General features: G+C 37.7%; 2 protein-coding genes across 7 annotated transcripts in view; both read left to right on the forward strand.

The window, feature by feature from the left end:
* Positions 1 to 16,345, forward strand: part of ALS2 (alsin Rho guanine nucleotide exchange factor ALS2) — a 75,341-nt gene extending 58,996 nt beyond the window's left edge. The window contains exons 24-34 of one of the 2 annotated variants that reach the window (XM_036254034.1): positions 797 to 930; positions 1,838 to 2,005; positions 6,661 to 6,778; positions 7,582 to 7,739; positions 9,438 to 9,560; positions 10,043 to 10,219; positions 11,079 to 11,124; positions 11,333 to 11,394; positions 11,905 to 12,054; positions 12,298 to 12,394; positions 14,767 to 16,345. In XM_036254034.1, coding sequence (XP_036109927.1) covers positions 797 to 930; positions 1,838 to 2,005; positions 6,661 to 6,778; positions 7,582 to 7,739; positions 9,438 to 9,560; positions 10,043 to 10,219; positions 11,079 to 11,124; positions 11,333 to 11,394; positions 11,905 to 12,054; positions 12,298 to 12,394; positions 14,767 to 14,805 — 1,272 coding nt within the window. In that variant the 3' untranslated portion in view covers positions 14,806 to 16,345. Of the gene's footprint in view, positions 1 to 796; positions 931 to 1,837; positions 2,006 to 6,660; positions 6,779 to 7,581; positions 7,740 to 9,437; positions 9,561 to 10,042; positions 10,220 to 11,078; positions 11,125 to 11,332; positions 11,395 to 11,904; positions 12,055 to 12,297; positions 12,395 to 14,766 lie in introns of those variants that run through there. The other variant, XM_036254035.1, reaches the window with a different exon arrangement.
* A 1,850-nt stretch (positions 16,346 to 18,195) lies between these two features.
* Positions 18,196 to 20,603, forward strand: part of MPP4 (membrane palmitoylated protein 4) — a 40,363-nt gene continuing 37,955 nt past the window's right edge. For 2 of the 5 annotated variants that reach the window (XM_036254417.1, XM_036254416.1), the window contains exons 1-2: positions 18,196 to 18,287; positions 19,653 to 19,821. The gene's annotated coding sequence lies outside the window, so the exon portion shown is untranslated. The remainder of the gene's footprint in view (positions 18,288 to 19,652; positions 19,822 to 20,603) is intronic. The other 3 variants (XM_036254415.1, XM_036254419.1, XM_036254418.1) reach the window with 2 other exon arrangements.

Raw genomic sequence — 20,603 nt, forward strand, 5'->3', positions numbered from 1 at the left:
TCTAATTCAATTTTCTTACTTGTAATTGGTCTATTCGGATTTTTTATTTCTACTTGAGTCAGTGTTGGTAATTTGGTTATTCCTAGGAATTTTTCTATTTTATCTAAGTTATCTAATTTGTTGGCATAAAGTTATTTTCTTAGTATTCCCTTCCAACCTTTTTAAATTTCTCTGAGGTTGGTATAATATATTCCATTTTGTTTTTTTGATTTTGTAGTTTATGTATTTTTTTTTCTTGATCAATCTAGTTAATGATCAATTTTATGTATCTTCAGTGAAGCAATTTTTGTTTTCATTGATTTTTTTCTATTTGTTTTTGTTTTGTTTTGTTTTCTCTCTCATGTATTTCTGCTCTAATTTAATTTTTTTTTATCTCTTTGTTTTCTTGCTTTGGGTTTAGTTTGCTCCTCTTTTTTTTATTTGGTAAGGTGAAATTTTAGATTAATATTTGATATCTTATTTTTTAATGTAGGCATTTACAGCTATAAATTTGCCTCTGGGCACCACTTTAACAGCATCCTGTACACTTATATAAATTATGTGTTCATTTGATTCAGCTCAAAATATTTTACCAATTTTTTCCTGTGGTTTTGTTTTTCTTTTACAGGATTTATTTTCATATACTCTTTCTGCACATGCTTGTACACACACACACACACAAAGAATGGGGGTGGTGGTGGTGGTGGTAAAGAGTAAATTAAATTAAAATACCAAAAAAATTTAGTATTTTTTTTCTCTTGATTTTTTAAATTGAAAATACATTTTCTAATGCCATATTTTCTCTAACTTTACCTAGGGGACACTGACTATGCCAAATGGAGATTACATTGAAGGTTATTTTAGTGGAGAATGGGGATCTGGGATAAAAATCACTGGAACCTACTTTAAGCCTAGTCTGTATGAGAGTGATAAAGACAGACCCAAAGTTTTGTGAGTAACTAATGTTAATTCTGGAATAACTGCTGAATGTTTTGAGTTGTCTTGCTTTTATTAAAGCTGAATGTTTTAATGAAGAATAAGTTTTTAAAGGCTTCCTTTTTTTTCCCCAATAAAGTATAACCTTCTTGAATTGTCAGCTGACACCACTATAAATAGCTAAATCTATTGTCTTGGTTTAGATTAAAGCCTTAGAACTTAGATGTTTAAAATAAAAGTTCTGTATGTGGGAATAATGCTACTGCTAATGGTGCAGGTATCCAAATTGATTAAAAGAGAGAGTTCTTAAACCCTATACAGCTTGATTTTGAAAAGTGAAGACCAAGCGTATATATATATACACCAAGTGGAATAGTATACACTGCACATATGGAAAAGAAAATTAAAATCTAAGTCTCTTAAGTTGTATTATGTTCTTCCAACAAGTTTTTGGCACATGTACATTTTATTGATTCCAGCTTTAGCTTTGTTTTTGTATTTTGATAGCATCTCAGATTCTTTGTTCTGATGAGAGATTGATATATTTTCTATACCATATCCATTCTTAGAGTATTTTTAAAACTCAGTGTGCAATTCATTTCATAATTCCCATTATGAGTTGTGCAAAGTACAGAAAAGTCCTTGTTTTAACAGGAGTCAACTTTACAAAACCAATTCTTTATAAAGGTAGAATTCCCCATTCTAATGTACTTTGTACTTAACTATTCATAGACTTTAGTATCTGATGAACATTAAGTAGTTAAAAACCATCTCTTTACAATTTTTATTCAGTGTTTTTAAAATAGAACCACCATCAAATCTAGGCATTTTTGTCATAAAAACACTCCTAGTTGTGTATTAGTTCTTTTTAGGATTTTTACACAAAAAGGTAATTAATAAAAGCTTAATGTGATGTTTTTAGCCGGAAACTAGGAAATCTGGCAGTGCCAGCTGATGAGAAGTGGAAAGCAGTGTTTGATGAATGTTGGCGTCAGCTGGGCTGTGAAAATCCAGGCCAAGGGGAAGTTTGGAAAGCATGGGACAACATTGCTGTGGCCCTGACTGCCAGTCGACGCCAACACAGAGACAGGTGAGTGAATGCCTGCCCAGCATAGTGCAGAGCATGGTAGGAAGATGAAACTTAAAATCAATAAGTAGTCAAGGTTTGCCACATTTAACTTAAAAATATAATTTAATTTAAAAGTCAATAATATGCTTTTGTTTCTAGGTAAGAGGAATAAAACACACCCTCCTCTTCCCCTTTATTTTCTGCTGAGCTCAACTATAAAAACCACACCAATTACATGGATAGCTATTTGAAAACTCTGAGAAGTAGATATCAGCTAGTGTATTTGGGTAGAACACCTGAATTCAGAGTGCCATTGAACCAGACATAAGGTTACTGGGTTTTTAAACTTCAATATCTCTTAGCCTAAACTCAGTAACCTGAAACCCTGAAGTAGACACTGTGGTGTAGATTGACCGATCCAGAAAAAACCCTCTGTTTCTGGCTCAAGATGCGAAAAAGAGACTCCTAAAGTTCAGATTGAGCAGAGGAAATACACTGGGTTTTCTTTCCCTCCTTTTCTCATGCTCCAGCCTCCACATACTCCTGTGGCGGGGGGCAGGATGGCAGCTGCTTGAAAAGTCATGAGGGAAAGCTTGCAAGAACTAAACTCTTGAGGGAATTCTCCCCCCTTTGGTGGATCCTCAGATCCAAGAGGCATCACCAAATCCCACTGTTTTTCTGGCCTCTCTCTCTATCCTCTTACCACTGCCCCTAGATGTGGCACATTGGTAGAAGTGGGCAGTTTCTGGTCAAAGGACCTTAAAGGGGAACCAGAAAATGCTGGTGAGGTAATGCAGAGACAGAGCAACCTTTTAAAGTTGTTTTTGAGTTCTTGGGTTCACACCCCTTACTTGCATGTGGGTAGATTTTTATCCTGATAAGCATACCAAACACTTTGAGAACTGAGCTAATAGGGAGATTTCCACTTAGGTCCTGGACTGACCACTGAATGGTTCACTCACAGATCAAAATAGGACTGCTTAGTTCACTTAGTTCACTTTGAAAAGTGAACTCACATTAGAACCACAGCCCACAGAAGGCTGAAAAAAATAGCTGTTCCAGAGATTCCTAAGATGACTACACATTCTGTGATTCACTAGAGGGAATCACAAGACTCAACACATAGTTGTACTCATAGGTAAAAGTCATTACAGCAACACAGTAAGAAGCCACAGTCAGATCATAAGGGGAAGAAGGCACCAGCTAAACATGGAATTCATGTGCAAGATTCTCATGCTCTCTCCTTTCTGAGAGGGTCATACAGAGCATACTCTTTTCCCCAGGAGTAAAGGTATAGCCACACATACAGTGTTTCTGCCCAGAGAAGCCTATCAGAGATTCAGTGCCCAAGATTTTTTTTTTCTTTATTGATTTTAGAGAGAGGAAGGGAAGAGAGAGAGATAGAAACATCGATGAGAGAGAACATCTGTTGGCTGCCACCTGCATGCCCCCACAGGGGTTTTGACCCACAACCTGGGTATGTGCCCTGACCGGGAATCAAACCAGCGACTTCTTGGTGCATGGGTCAGTGCTCAACCACTGGGTCACACTGGCACCCTGTACTTAGCAACTACCAAAGTTTCACAGCCCCAGAAGGAAAGAAGATGTTCATCATAAAACACATTGCTAATGTAGTCTGTGGACAACAAAATACCCTTGTCAGTTAGGGAATGTTTCATATCAGTATAGGGACTTTTAGGAAGCTTAATTCCCACGTATCAGCCAAGGATCAACTTTACAAGCAGTTCTTTCTAAGATAATAATTTCAAGTGTATTCTATTAGCATGTCAACATTCTCCATAAGATATAAATAAAACCCAGAGTCTCATAACATAGTACTCAACCATGTTATAAACCAAATTACTTGGTTTATAATCAAAGAACCATGAAAATCCTAACTTATATGGAGAAATACAATCAATAGACATCAGTGACACCCTAACATAGATTTTAGAATTATATGACAAGAATTTTAAAGCAGCTAGTATAAAAATGTCAAATGAGCAATCACAAATACCCTTGAAATAAATGTTAAAATTGATAAGTATAAGCAAAAAATAGAAGCTATAAAGAAGAACCAGATCAAGATTTACAATTGAAATATACAGTATTTACAATAGCTAATTTCTGGAAACAGTCCAAGTACTTATCAGTAGATGAGTGGATAAAAAAGCTGTGGTACATTTACACAATGGAATACTATGCAGCTATAAAAAAAGAAGGATCTATTATCCTTTGAGACAGCATGGAGAGACCTGGAGATTATTATGATAAGTGAAATGAGCCAGTCAGAGAAAGACAGATATCATATTATCTCACTTATATGTAGAATCTAATGAACAAAATAAACTCATGAATAAAACAGAACCAGAAGCATGGAACAGACTGACAAATCTCAGAGGGAATGAGGGTGAGGAGGGGGAAATTAACCAAAGAACTTATGTGCATATATGCATTGCGTATGGACACATGCAATAGAGTGGTGAAGGCCTGGGATGGGGTGGGAACTGCCTGGAAGGGGGCAACGGAGAACAAAATTAGGGGAGGGACATCTGTAATACTCTGAACACTAAAGATAAAATAAATACATATGGGTTGCGCCCTGGCCAATTTGGCTCAGTGGTTGGAGTGTCAGCCTGTGGACCAAAGAGTCGCTGGTTTGATTCGGGTCAAGGGCACATACCTCGGTTGCAATTTGGTCCCCGGCCCTGGTCGGGGTTGTGCGGGCGGCAACCAATCAATGTGTCTCTCTTATATCAATGTTTCTCTCTCTCCTTCCCCCTCTATATAAAAATAAATGGAAAAATATCCTTGGGTGAGGATTTATACATAAATAAGTAAATAAATAAGATTTGCAGCCCTGGCTGGTTTGGCTCAGCTTTTAGAGTGTTGGCCCACAGACCGAAGGGTCACAGGTTTGATTCCCGGTCAAAGGTGTGTACCTGGGTTGCAGCTTACATCCCCAGCCCTGGTGGTGGTCGTGCGGGAGGCAGCTGACCATTTGATCATTGTGTCTCTCTCACATTGATGTTTCTTTCTTTCTCTCTCCCTCCATCCCACTCTATCTAAAAATCAATGGAAAAATATCTTCTGGTGAGAATTAACCAAAATATACATACAGTTTGCGTTAAAAAAAAAGCCACTGGATAAACTCAATAGCAGAATAGAGATGACCTCAGAGGAGTTAGTGAACATGAAAATAGATTAATAGAAATTATCCAAACTGAAAAACAGAGAGGGGAAAAAAAGGAACATAACTCCAAGGCCCTGAGAGTATAATATTCATGTCTTTGGAATCCCAGAAGGAGATAAGAAAAATTGCAGGGCTGAAAAAATATTTGAATAAATAATGGTTGAAAACTTCCCAAATTTGGTGAAAGACAAACCTACAGATTCAAGAAGCTGAACAAACCATATACCGGGGAAAAAAAACAAAACGAAGATATCCAAACACATCATATTCAAAATGAAAGGCAGTAATTAGATAAAAATGATGCCTTACATATAGGGAAACAGCAATTCAAATGCCTGCATATTTATCGTCAGTATCCTTTGGAGGTTTAAAAAAAACCCACAATTATTTTGACATTAAAAGAAAAATTACAGATACAGATTTTATTTCTCTTTTTCTACTTTTTGTTATTGTCTCCCTTTCTTATCCATTTCTTCTGCTTTTCTTTTCTCCATCTGCCCTTTTTCATATCCTTATTTTTTAGCTTAGCCATTAACTTCCACAAGCATTGCTGAGCATTTGGACCTAAGAACCTGCATTGTAGAAAGAAGTTTGGGTCTTTTTTTCTGTATTTGGGATAAATGGAAATTGATTATAATATTTCATTCATGAAGTTCATGGTTTTTACCTTCTCTAATCAGAAGAAGAAATAGAAACTTCTAGAATTGATTAAAACTGTGGACTTGCCCTTGTGTGTGATGCAGATGGTCATCCTTCACTGATGGAGCCTGTTATTGTACACATTGATACTTTAGACCTCCAGTTAACCTCGGTTAACTGTTGAATGTTCCCAAGGAGTGAGAATGAATGAACTGTCATTTAAACCATATCTTATTTGTTTTTCTAAAATATTATAATAATAATGATTGTGCACTGTTTCTGATTTCTTATTGGTTATGACCTAATGATAGAGTGCCATTACCAAAAATTTCTGCTGATTATAACTAGTGTGTGTTTTGTCTTAACCTCTTCATCCAAAGTTCCCTTTTCCCATGATGTGGTTACCTTACCACCTGTTGTAGCATCCTCATTGTCTCCTTACTTCTTTAGCTCGTTTTTATTTCTTCCTTTGCCCTTTGATTTGATCTCCTTTTTCTTTAGCTCTCCCTCTCCCTTTTATTTCCTTTTTTTCTCTTCTCCCTAACCCATCTGTCACCAGTTTCCTCTTCAAGCTGATGTTATAGTATCTTCCGACACCATGGTTTATACTGGAGCAAAATCTTGATTAATTTATTCTTGTCATAAAGTCACATTAAATGCTGTTTTGAATGACTTACATGAACTTAATAGCAGGTCAGTTACCATTTATTTGCTCATTTGGGCCAAACACTGTTCTAGATGCTCCATTTTATCCTTAGTTGGTGACTATGTTTTTTATATGCACATTACAATTATCTTGCTTTCTTGATGTGTTCATAATAGGCTTTCTTTTCCTTTTTACTAGTCCGGAGATACTAAGTCGTTCACAGACTCAGACACTAGAGAGTTTGGAATTCATTCCTCAGCATGTTGGTGCCTTCTCAGTGGAGAAATACGATGACATCAAGAAGTATTTAATAAAGGTAAAACTAGAGTCAAAATTGCAATGGTCTTGTGAATTAATAATGCAGTTACCACAATATATCATTCAAATCTTATCACAACTCATTTTTACCATAGTCCTATCTTTGTTTTCTATGTATTTCTTTAGTTAATTCTCTGACTACTGAAAGCACATTTCTGCATGAAGATTGCCCTGTAATGACAATAGAACTTTTTAAGTTTTGTAAAATGTTCAAGGGGGTTCTTAAGAACTAGGGTCAAAGTTTAAAATGGTTTTCTGTTAGTAACACTAGCAAACTAGAGATTGTATAAATAAAGCAAGCTGCTTTCTTCCCCTGGTTATGCTCTCTTTGCTTCCTTCTCACCCTATACGATCAGCTACAGTTTAAAGTATTACGATCAGCTACAGTTTAAAGTATGACGTTCATTGATTAGAGGTACAGGAGGGAGTATGAGAGAAATCAAGGGACCTGAAGAATGACTGTTTCAGAGCATAATCAAAGTCATTATTTAGTTTTCTCCAAGGTAACATTTCATATCTTTTTGGTGAAGTTTAAAGTATATAAGAACCTTTCTTTTAATGATATTCTATATCAGTATATCAAAAGCTATTTTCCCAAGATATTAAAAGGATTTAGATTTAGATTAAGATTAGGAACTCCTATTTCATGTAATTTGGGTAGACTTTTCACTTTCAGAAAAGTTGAGTATTTGAATCTTCCTAGTCCAAAAGTTGACTCCTGAAATTTTGAAAGTTATTATTGATTGATTGTTTCTTTGTTAGTACACACTGACCGACTTCATTGATTCCCTTCTTGCTCAGGCCTGTGACACTCCTATGCACCCCCTGGGCAGGCTCGTGGAGACACTAGTTGCAGTGTATAGAATGACATATGTGGGTGTGGGAGCCAATCGACGGTTACTACAGGAAGCTGTAAAGGAGATTAAGTCCTACCTTAAGCGAATCTTCCAACTGGTGAGGTAAGAGGTCTTCTCATTGAAGTCTGCAAGTTGTGGAATACTAGTTTATACTAATGTGTGAGTATCTTCACTCTGAATCTAGAGATTACCAGTTTGTGAAGAATTATTAATGTTTCCCTTTATCATAGAAATTATTCATTAAGGAAAACGTTTTATGCCAGAGATCTTTAAATAGATTGAATAATGAAAACATGTTCTTACTTTATGTTTATGCTATAAATAAAAAAACAGAAGAACCTTAACCATTTTTACTTATTTCCTTTATGTCTTTCTTATTCATTAAGAATAATAGATGCTAAAATAAATTTATTGTTTAATTCTAATTTTGGTATGAAATATAGTATTCTTATTTGGATTTCATCTCTAGGCAAAATCATGTTTCTAAAACCTAAGTCTGATACAAAGTTTTGTCCCTGAGTATTTATGTCCTGTCCCTTGACAACAGCATCATATTTGCTCATTTATTCAACAATTATTTATTGAGTGCATCTATGTGTTAGCCACATTCTAGCTCCTGTAGGACTTTATCAGTGACCAAAGCAACAAAAAACTTTTAAAAATCTGTACTGTCATGGAGCTTTCATTGTAGTGGGAACAGAGTAGACAGATATACAGTATGTCAGATGATAGTAAATGCAACAGAAGGAAAAAGGATGGGGCTGGAGGTAAGATGCTGCTATTTTAAACAGAAGGTCAAGGAGGCCTAACTAATAAGGTAATATCTGAACAGAGACTCTGAGGGAGGTAAGAAAGTGAGCGAGTAAGCATTTTTGGAAGAGTTTTAGGCAGCAAGCAAATCTGGAACTAGTGAAATTCAAGATCTTTTACTAGGTTTAAGCCAACAAGAAAATATTATGTTGAACTAGTTACGCAAAAGTTTAGAAATTTGTTCCAGAAAACTTTCTTACATTAGAGCCTCAAAATTAATAAATGCATGTGTAAATGTTTGAGGTTTTAGGGGACATTGTGATGTAAAAAGACCACTGGGATAGGATGGGTATAATGAAGATGTTTTCCTGAACTTTCTTAGCTTTCCCAACTATAAAATTAGGAGCAGAGGTAGGGGCAGGGCATAAGTCTACAAAAATAGAGAAAATTGTGAACTGCCTTTAAAGAGAAAGGGTCATGGTTAAAGCCTGTAAAAATAAAGAGGACAATAAACTTGTTCATGGTAGAACCCACTATTTGCATATAAGAAATTGGAGATAAAATGTAGAGCAAATTCAAAGCCTAGAAAAAAATAACAACTTGGCAGCTTGATCACTTGGAAAACATTTTCAGCAACTTGACTTTTTATATTAAATACTTACAATTTTTACAATAAGTGGGTTTTCATTTTTTTTCCCTTAAGTAATTTCTGTCGATATTCAGAATAATGGTCTCTGCTCGAGGAGTTTATGCAAATTGACCTCAGATGAGATTTGCCAGTAAGAGAAACATATATAGATAAGAATTATTCATCCTTAAATAATTAGGAAAAAAAACACATAACACATGAAGATTTTTAATGGCATTATTCATTAGCTACACTCTTAATTTTATTCTGTGAGAAGTATCAGGTAAGAATCTTAGACAACTAAAATAGTTGGCAAAGTTTGAGTTCATAGGTCCTTAAATAGATTGAATAATGGAAATGTGTTTTTACTCTTTTAGCCACCCTAGAGGTATAATTATATAATATTTTTTATTACTTCTTAGGTTTTTATTTCCTGAACTTCCTGAAGAGGGCAGCACAATTCCTCTCTCTGCTCCTCTGCCTACTGAAAGGAAATCCTTCTGCACTGGCAAGTCGGATTCCAGATCCGAATCACCAGAGCCAGGGTAAGTGGAGTTGGGTAGAAATAGTGAAGAAAGAGAATGGGAACCAAGTGAGCCTATCCAAAGAATTCTGGAAAGTTGTTTTCTCTAGATCTCAGTTTCCTTACTTCTAAAATGATGTGGTTGGACTAGGTAATCTCTGAGATTCCTTTTAGCTCTCAAGTTCATGAAAATGTAACCACAGATAACTAGGCCCAAAGGCAGCTTGAGCAAAGTAACATCATGCTGACCTAGAATAACCACAGAGAAATCAGTTTCAAAATGGACACCAAGTAGGTTTTAAGTTAAATTTTGAGTTATGAAGAGTTCACAGCTGGTCTAAGATAAAACTCTGGGGCTAAGCTCCTCATGTGAACTCCATGTGTAAAAGTAGAGTAATATTATGACTGCTCCTTTATTCAAAATTTTCCACCTTTACTTTCAACTTTGATTTTGTATTGAATTTTAATACTAATGATTCTCCCTCTCACTCCAATATTTTGTAGTTATGTGGTAACAAGTTCTGGGTTACTGCTTCCTGTGCTACTACCTCGGCTGTACCCACCACTGTTTATGCTCTATGCCCTGGATAATGATCGAGAGGAAGACATTTACTGGGAGTGTGTTCTGCGACTAAATAAGCAGCCAGATATTGCTCTTCTGGGCTTCCTTGGGGTGCAGAGGTAAGTACAGGAGTTATGAGTGGAATCAGGTGGTTTTAATGTAAAATGCAAACAGCATTATCAGGAATTTGGTACTTTGATATCTAATTATGTATACGATTTGCAGTTTATTCATTTTTTGGATATGTCTTATTCTACGAAATAGTGATATTTAATCTTTAATTTTGAAAATTTTTGAAGATGAGTGTAGACCTATTTGTTTTTTGGAATGTGGTGTGTGTGTGTGTGTGTGTAATACATATATGTCGAGTTATTCCCACATGCTATTTTGTAGTTCTTTAAAGCAAACTACATGTATTCATATTTTCAGAAAAAGCTCATTGTATTCAATCTTTGGCATTCTTCCTTCCCTTCTCTATTCTTCTTCCTCATCTGTAATTTCTGATTTAACAGTTTTAGAAGTGCTCTTTTTGTTGTAAGGCATTGTTTCTCATTCTAGGGGAATACGAAGTGGCTATACTTTCTTTTTAGTGCTGGGATAAAGCTGACCACCCTAACATGTAATAATTATATATTTATGCTATCAAATAAGTAAATAAAGCTCAATTGGAAAGTACAGTTTTCAAGTGAAATAATTTAATAGTAAAAATGAGATAAAACTGAGTGAAGGAAAGATTTTGGCCAGTGTTCGGTCACATCCATAATGTGTGGGATTATTAGAGTATAAAATGACAAGTCTGGTAGAGATGTGATGGAAACTTTTAAATTACTTCTGGAATGTTTATTAAAACTTAACCTGTCTGTGGAACAGTTATTTTAAATGGGGACAGGGAAGCCAATATAGCCATCACCTGTTCTTATGGGAATAAATTTGCCACAAGTAACAACTTGTATTAACTAAGTATGGATTCCATTGTAGGAAATTTTGGCCAGTGACCTTGTCAATCCTTGGAGAGACTAAAAAGGTATGATAGATTTTAGTTTCCTCAGCAACTGTGCTTTTCTTTGCTATGGGGGATTCGAGATACCAAGAGATTTCCATCTTATACTTTGGTAGAATAGTACCCACGCATGAGTTATCACCAAAGACCTGCACCCTGCCATTGGTATCATTTTTTATCACCGTAAAAGACAGCTTTTTTTGTTGTGCTTCATAAATTCTCTTCTTTGCAGGTTTTGCCAACTACAAAAGATGCTTGTTTTGCCTCAGCTATAGAATGTCTACAGCAGATCAGGTAATTTTTGATTTGTTGGAAAATCACATAAATGCAAAGTAGTAGTTAGTCTACTAAGATATTAATGAGATCTTATTTTTACTTAAGCTCTAAGCACATCCTCCCCTCCTAGATGGTGTCAAACTCAACCTAGAAATAAGAAAGGCTCTTTTGAAACATTTGGGTTACCTGTTACTCTTCAAGGCCCCTTGGCATTTTCAGAAGTGGTAGAGTGACTACCCAGAAACTTAGCTATATAATCACATCTTTAGCCAACTGGAAATTAGCTACACTTCTTACTCAGAGAAGAGCACATATTAGGAAAATAAGATCCACTCGAGTAAAAGGAGGTAATTTGTGACCTAGTGAATTCTTCCAGGTGAATCGTAGTCGGAAGCTTCTTTTCTCAAAGAATCATAGGATTCCAGCAACTCTTTATGCCTGATGTGTTCATTTAAGGCACATGTACCCCACGAGGGTATACTGTCAAAAAAATAACAATATCTTCTTGTCTTGTTTTTTTCCCAACAGCACAACATTTACCCCATCAGACAAACTTAAAGTCATCCAGCAGACTTTTGAAGAGATCTCTCAGAGTGTCCTGGCATCACTGCAGGAAGACTTCTTGTGGTCCATGGATGACCTGTTTCCTGTTTTCTTATATGTGGTGCTACGGGCCAGGTGACCAATCTTTCCGACTTTAATATTAGTGACTACTCATTTTAACTTGTATGCCTTTTGTGTTTTTTTGAACTGATAACAGGAATATGCTCCCCTACTAGAAAAAAAATCTATTTCTGTTAACTCATTCCACTATGACATTAGCTCTTTGTTGAGCTATTTCTCTTTTCCCTCTCAAATAGATATAGAAGGAGGATGTACACATAAGCAGAAATAACTCAGCATCTTTTTCTCGTTGGGCAGGATTAGGAATTTAGGCTCTGAGGTGCATCTCATTGAGGATCTAATGGACCCATATCTTCAGCATGGGGAACAGGGCATAATGTTCACCACCTTGAAGGTAAGTATAGGTATTACTTAATATTACCTTAAAATCTGTCCTTCATTTACCATATTATAAATCTGTTATCAACCACTTTTCTTCTTTATATAAGTTCAATGCAAACATTAAATGCCTTTAGAGCACATATTGTTACTATTTTAAAACATGATAATATATTACAGAAAACTACCAATTAGTCAGTTATTCTTCAAAATACTAAAGCAAATTATTCACCACCCAATCTTCCCTATAAATTGATCATTCAAAGCATTACAAATGCTTGTAAATGTAGACCATCTGAATAAATGTAACTCTAGAAAAGAAACAGAAAAGGATTTATAGGGTCCAGAAAAGTATCTGAGCTATTTAGTGGAACTAAGGTAAAACACAGAAAGCAGTAGGTATAGAATGAATATGAATTTTATCCACCCCACCCCCACCCCCATGTATTTACTGTAACCAGTAGGGTACAGACGAGGTTCTCTGATCTGTTGAGTCATTTCATTTCCCCCATCTCAGTTTTTCTTGGACTGTAGTAGGCTCATTCTGAAGTTTATTAGAAGAATAACAGATAGAAAATGAGAAAACCACTTTTGAAAAAAGAGAGGGAGAATAGACCTACTCTGCTAGCTAGTAAAATATTATACAATTACAATAATTATGATAACATATTACTGTTACAGGAATAGACAAGTAACTAAATGGAAGAGATAACCCCCATACATATATTTTTACATACAAAAAATATAGAAACATCAGACACAAAAATGGAAAAGAAGTTTTATTTAGTAAATGGTCCAAGTATAGGGATAGCTCAATAAGAATTTTGGAAGGAGAGTAGAATCAGTGTGGAATCACCCACATTGCAAATTACAGATGCTTTAGGGTTAAATACAAAAAAAGAAAGAATTAAAGACAAAATGAGAAAAGAAAATGAGAAATTAATGTCAGGTTTCTGGCAAATTTTAAAACTTTTCAACTTAAATGCCATTTCTATTAAATAAACTGAAAAAGGGTGGTGGGATCTGGGGAGAATACTGATCACCAGTGGCTGACTTATTCACTACTTACGTTACTGAAGAGCATATCTAAACATATCACCGAGAAACTGAGTTACTCCACTTATATGAACATTATAGTACCACAGATTTAAACAAGGTGTCATTTTGTACCTGCTAATTTGGCAAAAATATTTTAAAATGTATCAGTGCTGGTGGGGTTATAGTGAAATCAGTATTATTTCTATATTGCTGATACTGGATTACATAGCAGTCAGCCTTTTGGGTAACAGTTGTTATTAACATTGATGTCAACATCAAAATGTTTGTGGAGTTTGAGTAGTCCTACTCCTGGAGATTTATCTTAATTAAACTGGGAAATATTATATATTATTTGGATGAAATATTCTTTGTAGTATGAGTAACTTCCAGGCCTAGATACTTTCAGAATCACCTGGGGATGCTTCTTGAAACTGCATTCCTAGAAACTTTTACTCAGTAGATCTGGAATGAGTCTTAATTTGTATGTTTGCAAACATGCTATATTATTCTGATTACAGTTATTTGTGTACCCTATAATGAGCAGCATACTCTAAATGTCCAATTAATAGTGGCTTAGCAAATTATACTATTTTTTCTTAGTGAAGAATATCACACAGCTTGTAAAAAGGTTTTTTATTTTAAAATATGTTTTTATTGATTGTTAGGGAGAGAGAGAAACATCAATAAGAAAAACATTGCCCTGGCCGGTTTGGCTCAGCGGTTAGAGCGTCGGCCTGCGGTCCGGAGAGACCCGGGTTCGGTTTCCGCTAAGGGCACGTACTTCGGTTGCAGTTTGTCCCCGGCCCTGGTTGGTCGTTTGGGTGGCAGCCACTCGATGTGTCCCTTCACGTCGATGTTTCTCTCTCTCTCTCCCTCCCACTCTATCTGTAAAAAAAAAAAAAAAAAAAAAAAAGGAAAAATATCATCGGGGGAGGATAAAAACAAAAAACAAAACAAAAAAACAAAACAAAAAAAACATTGATCAGCTGCCTCCTGCACGTCCCGTAGTGTGGATTGAGCCTGCAACCCTGGCATGTGCCCTGACCAGGAATCGAACCTGTGACCTCTTAGTGCATGAGTTGACACTCAGCCACTGAGCTATACCAGTGGGGTGAAAGTTTTTTTGTTTTAAAATCAGAGGGAAATGAACAAATTTTATCTCTATTAATTATAACTAGGCAATTTAGACATTGGATAGAGGGACTGGAAGTAAACAGAAAAGTGAAAGCAACTAATTTTATTGGGCTATCAGAATTAATAAGGGATTTCCTTTTTTTAGTCCTACGTACATTGCTAGGTTTGTATAATTTCTTTCAAAGTAAATATGGAATTGTTTTGATTTTTTTTCAGGCATGTTACTACCAGATCCAGCGTGAGAAGCTTAACTAGGCTGCATAACAACTTGACAACTGGATTATCTATTCAGAGTGTTACAGCACCATCTGGCATCTTCCTATAGTGGCAAAAAAGAATGGTCTTGAAATTAGGATGTTGTGTTATTTTGGTTGTTATTTCTGAGCCTTATTAATGACCAGAGCCGTGAGCCCAGAAGAAAAGATGGTACAGTTTAAAAGGAGGATTGAAAAGGAGATAGAAATCCAATTCGACCAGTCCCTGGTCTATTAAGTTCCCAAAATATCATACACCTGCTGTTTGGAAAAAGAAAATATCCCTTCATCCAGTAAAGGGTATGCCAGCTACATGACATAAGAAGAGTTCTCAGTATAGCTTCTTACATTAAAGAAGTTGATGGATATTTTTGAGTCTGGTTTGCCTGCAGTTACCCCAGACCCCGTTGCAAGGAGCAGATTGTTCTTGAAACTGGTAACTACTCCATGCCTTCCTGGATTCCTTGCAATCATGTGTGCATCCTGCTGCTTTGCTGAGAGAGGGGAAAGAGGAACTTTTAAACTGCAGTTTTAACTTTTTCTAAGCTTTTCCACCAGGGTATTCATCATGGGAGATGAATATAATGACCAACAAATTGCAATCCCAAATAAGTAACACATCCAAATAGGAGTATTCTGCCTCCTGAGTAAAAGAACATAGGAATTTTATTCTTGATTTCCTTATAGTGCCAGAGAAAATACACTGGAATTCAAACACTGACTCTGAGCTACTGTGGATCCTCGTTTGTCCATGTGCAAGCGCTGCGCCCGAGGCCTGTGATGAGAGCCTGAAGAGCTTCTGCATGCAGGCCGTGTTTTGGAGCAGGACAAAAGAGTAGGAGATAGGGAAGCGAAGAACTGCATCCATCCTTGACCCAATGTGGTTCTTCCCTGCACCTCGCAGTGAACTCACAGAGGGGAAGAAAGAGGAAACAAGCTTTGGCTTTTCCCATCTCAAAAGTATTGTGACACTTCAACGTTTTAGTGTTTTGCTTTTTTTTTTAAATGTCATAAATGGTTGGTTTATACTGTACAAGTAACACTAGTAGCTGTTTTGAATAACATAGGTGCTCTTCCTCATCTCATCTGCGCACAGGGTGAGCAAATGGAGTATCCTCCTGATTTATGTTAAACATCAGCAGATGTTAATCAACTTTGAAAAAGGATCATGGTTTCTGCTGTACTTTATAATCAAGACAAGTGTTTATTAAAATATTGTTTTGGAATGTTGGCTGTAATATAACAGCAATTTTCATAATAAAAGACATTCATCTTTATGAGGTGGTTTTGATTGCAGAAAGAACCTAAAAATTTAAAAGAAATCCAGGCTTAGTACTTTTTTGCTCACATTGTAATCTGTGCCTCTTTGTATTGGCCTCAGAGGTTGCTGTGGGGTTTTAGACATCTCTCTCTTTACAATAACATAAACTTGTAACACCTTTGGTGGCAAAGGACAAATTAAACTTCTGAGCCTATTAACCCGAGGACAAGGGTCTTAAAAGAAGTCTGTTGTTTCTTTTAATAAAAGGCATATTTTGATAGTTATTGGGGGTTTTTTGTTTATTTGTTTAGTTTTGTTTCTCTCTTAAACAGATTTAGGGAAGGGAAGAGTGAGGATTTAAAATTCTGGTTAGAAATGTTAGGCCTTAGTTAATCACCTCCCTGTTGTAATGTGTTCTCAAGAAGCCTGTCTCGCCAGTGCTTTCTACCAGAATGTGCCTGCTCATTGTTGGGGAGAGACCGTCGCTTAAAGATTCCTTTATGTTCAACACTTGACATTTCCATTAGGGAATGTTTTGACTTTTAAATAAACATCAAATTCCACATTTGACTTGTAGAGGCAAATGTACCGAATGCCTTTGACCCCTTAAGAGAGAGAGAGACAGAGAGAGAGAGAGAGAGAGAGAGAGAGAGACCGGGATAATTGTGGAAATGGACATAGAAAAACTTGAGACCCACAGAGAAATTCTCAAATGCCAGCAGGCCATCTCGGTTCTTCAAAAACAAACAAATGAAACATGTTACAATTCATGCTTTTATTTGGTTCATGAATGAAACTGCCCAGTTACATGAGATTCTTTGTGCAATATTTATACTTTCAAAGAGTATATTAAAATGATAAAATTTAGCCCTGGCCAGTTTGGCTCAGCGGTTAGAGCGTCGGCCTGCGGTCCGGAGAGACCCGGGTTCAGTTCCCGCTAAGGGCACGTACTTCGGTTGCAGTTTGTCCCCGGCCCTGGTTGGTCGTGCGGGTGGCAGCCATTCGATGTGTCCCTTCACGTCGATGTTTCTCTCTCTCTCTCCCTTCCTCTCTCTCCCTCCCATTCTATCTGTACAAAAAAAAATTATAAAATTTAGTTGTGTTAGGGGGAAAAGCCCTAAATCTCCAGGCCAGTCTAAATAGAAATGCCTCACACCCATGCAGCAATTTGCAAAGGTCCCTCACACGGGATGAATGCCCGGCAGCCTGTGATGCAGGTGTTCACCCCGCTGGTCCCTGTTTGGCCGACAAGGAGTGGCTGTGATCTGCTCACAGTTAGAGCTGGGACTCGAACCCACAACTTCCCAGTACTCTTTTCTACTACAGAGGCCAGAGGTGTCATTTTATGTGGGTCATACATTGAAAGTTTAAAAGTAAAAAGTAGGTTTAAAAATTTTAAAAAACTTCTAATAAAATTAAGTGCTTTCGATAAAATATGCTGTGCTCAAAACATTCACAAATGGATCCCTTTCCCAGCTCGGATTTTCATGTACAGTGGAGAGCAGGGGAAAGCCATGTGTTTAATTTAGGATAAAAGGGCTGATAACCCTCTTCTGATTGCTATTTAGTCTTTATCCCTTGCGTTGCTGTCAGCAGTACCCTTTCCCTTGTTCTTTCTGTGATACCTGCTTTGAAGTGCTGACCCCCTTCCCTGCAATATACAATTTTCAAATGAAGAAGTAGCTTCAGTCGCAGATGGAGAATGGGCTGGCAGTTAAGCTCAGAATAGTGGCTCGGTAGGGAACCTTCCAGAAGAAACTGTTTGGTCCAGGCCTCATTACTAATGGCTGGAGAGCCTGCCATTACTCTCACCATGACATGAGGACATTGGCAAGGCTAATAGGCTGACTCCCAGGTATCACCACAACTTCCTTTCATTAAAATAAAAACGCCATCTTCTGTTGCAGGGTGTCTGTTAGCCTGAAATACTCAACACAAGCATTAATTAAATATCTATGTGCTGGCAATTCATGAGGGGAATGCTAAAGTGAAGGTTGAAAATGGTAGAACTTACTAGATCCTTCAGTGCAAGGAATGCTTAAGATTTGTGACGGGAGGCTTGTAAGTAATTGCATGGTTAAGCTTCTGTGGATTAACTCAAAAGAGGATGTGCAGAGCTTTTATCTAGAACAGTGAGGTGACTGGTAGCTAATAGCCACTAGTATTTCCCCCCAATGCTTTTCTCTGGATAGGAGCAACATTACGTGTTTGCAGTCCTGCAGGTAAGAGACCTTGCCAATTGGTCCTCAAGGACCAGATATCTGTGACTGCCCTTCTGTCATATTAGCTAAAGATACATTTTGGGCAATCTGATGTAAGTGGTTTAGTTTCATTGTAATCCAAATTACATGGGGAATTTTATGGTTTTGAAAGGGGTTTTGCTCTCTGAAGCCATTTTTAAAGTATAGAATAATGAGCCCTGGCTGGGTTGACTCAGCAGTTAGAACGTCAGCCTGTGGACCAGAGAGTCCTGAGTTTGATTCCCACTAAGGGCACGTACCTCGGTTGCAGTTTATACCCGGCCCCAGTTGGGGTCGTGTGGGTGGCAACCACTGGATGTGTCTCTCTCACATGGATGTTTCTCTCTCTTTCCCCCTCTCTCCCTTCCACTCTATCTGAAGATAAATGCAAAAATGTCCTCAGGTGAGGATAAAAAATAAAGTATAGAATAATGAATTGTCATAGAGATAAAATCAAATTGATCACTTTTCCTAGTCCTAATCAGCATTGTAACCCAGGGAAAACCAGCCATTTTTATACAGGCCGTTTCTCACTGAGTTTTCAAGGCCTTCTCAGGCTTTGTCTAATAGCATCATTTTGAAAAAAAGACCATAATGCCCTGGCCGGTTTGGCTCAGCGTTTGGAGCATCGGCCTGCGGACCAGAGAGTCCCGGGTTCAGTACCCACTAGGGGCATGTACCAAAAAAAAAAAAAAAAGGAACATAATAGGAGTTGACGGTGTGGCATTTAATAGTAGTCACTACATTTTTAAAAGTTCATGGAAATACTGGTTTTTAAAGGAATGTTTATGACAAACTCCTCAGGAGTCAGTAACTGATGCAGCTTCTAAGTTAACGACAGAACTGGCTGCCCTTCCTGTGCTGCTCAATTAGTCCAGAATTGCATGTGGTGGGATATTTAACTTAACAGTCTCAATCAAGAATTCTCCTTCCCAAGTCAGCAGAAGTAGGCAAGTCTCAGCTGACAAAACTGGTGTGGAAGTCATGAGAAGGAGGTGTCCCAACAGCCTGCTGCCAGGCACTAGTGTCTTTCAGGACTAATGATGGACACAAAAGGGAAAAACTTGATTGTACCGGTTGATAACTACTAACACCTCTTTTGCATGTCCAGTTCCTTATCTGTAAAACGAAGGTCGCCTTGATTGTCGCTAAGGTCTCCCTCAGCCCCGATTGTGAATGTGATAGGGGAGAAGGTGGAAGTCCGAGTGACCGGCTGAGGGGTGAGGAAGGGCACAGCCTCCAGTCTGGCTGCCTCCCTCCTCAGGATCGTCATCCTTGCTTCTCTGGGAGGGAGGTATCAGTCTTTTACTTCCATTCCGTAGCCTCTCATTTCCTGCTCCTTCCCAGCACAAACTGGAAACACCAAGTGCTTGCTCTGACCCAGGCACAGGTGTAGCTGCTGGGGCTACAGCAGTGAACGGGACAAACCGGGTGTCCGCTCCCTGACCTCCACAGATATGACCCACACGGGAGCCAGCACTAAATGAGTGAATGTGTGAAAGACTTGTGAAGCATGGTAAGTGCTCTGAGGATAATAAATCACTAGTTTTCTTAGCCACCTGGAGAGAGGGAGGGAAAATTATTTCCTGGGCTTTTCTATGAATGTTTGTCTTAGCTTGGCTGCTATAACAAAGTACCAGGGACTGGGCAGCTTAAACAACAGAAATGTATTTTCTCATGGTTTTGGAGGCTGGAAGTCTGAGGTCAGGATACCAGCATGGTCAGGTTCTAGTAGGGGCTCTCTTCCTGGCTTGAAGACCACCTCCTTCTTTCTGTGTCCTCAAATGGCAGAGAGAGAGAGAGAGAGAGAGAGCGAGCGCACTCGGTGTCTCTTCTTCTAAGGGCAGTAATGCCACCATGACAGCCCCACCCTCATAACCTCATCTAAACCTCATTGTCTCCTAAATCCCCATCTCCAAACATCATCACACTGGGCAAAGTCTTCTACATATGAATTCAGGTGCGGAGGACACAATTTCAGTCCATGGCAAATTTGTCACAGAAACCTGTGGATGACCAGGCAAGCAGAGTTTTTAGAATTCATCCTACTTGTGATGAAAATTACTGTTTATGCCTCTGTGGCTGGGAAACTAGTCAGAATAGGCCTTTTAGAATATATGAATTACCTGTGTATCCCTGGAGTTGGTGATAGATTTAGTAGAAGTTATTTTAATAATTAAAATTCACTACAGAAACCAGTCTACTTGTAAAGCTCCCGTTCATCTCAGGAATGTCATCTCTCGAGCCCCCATCGGCTGCGTGGAGCGGCCTCGCCGGCTCATTCACGTGGGTGTTAAA

The sequence above is a fragment of the Molossus molossus genome, unplaced genomic scaffold, assembly GCF_014108415.1.
Source record: "Molossus molossus isolate mMolMol1 unplaced genomic scaffold, mMolMol1.p scaffold_m16_p_11, whole genome shotgun sequence".
In the NCBI taxonomy this organism is placed as follows: domain Eukaryota; kingdom Metazoa; phylum Chordata; class Mammalia; order Chiroptera; family Molossidae; genus Molossus; species Molossus molossus.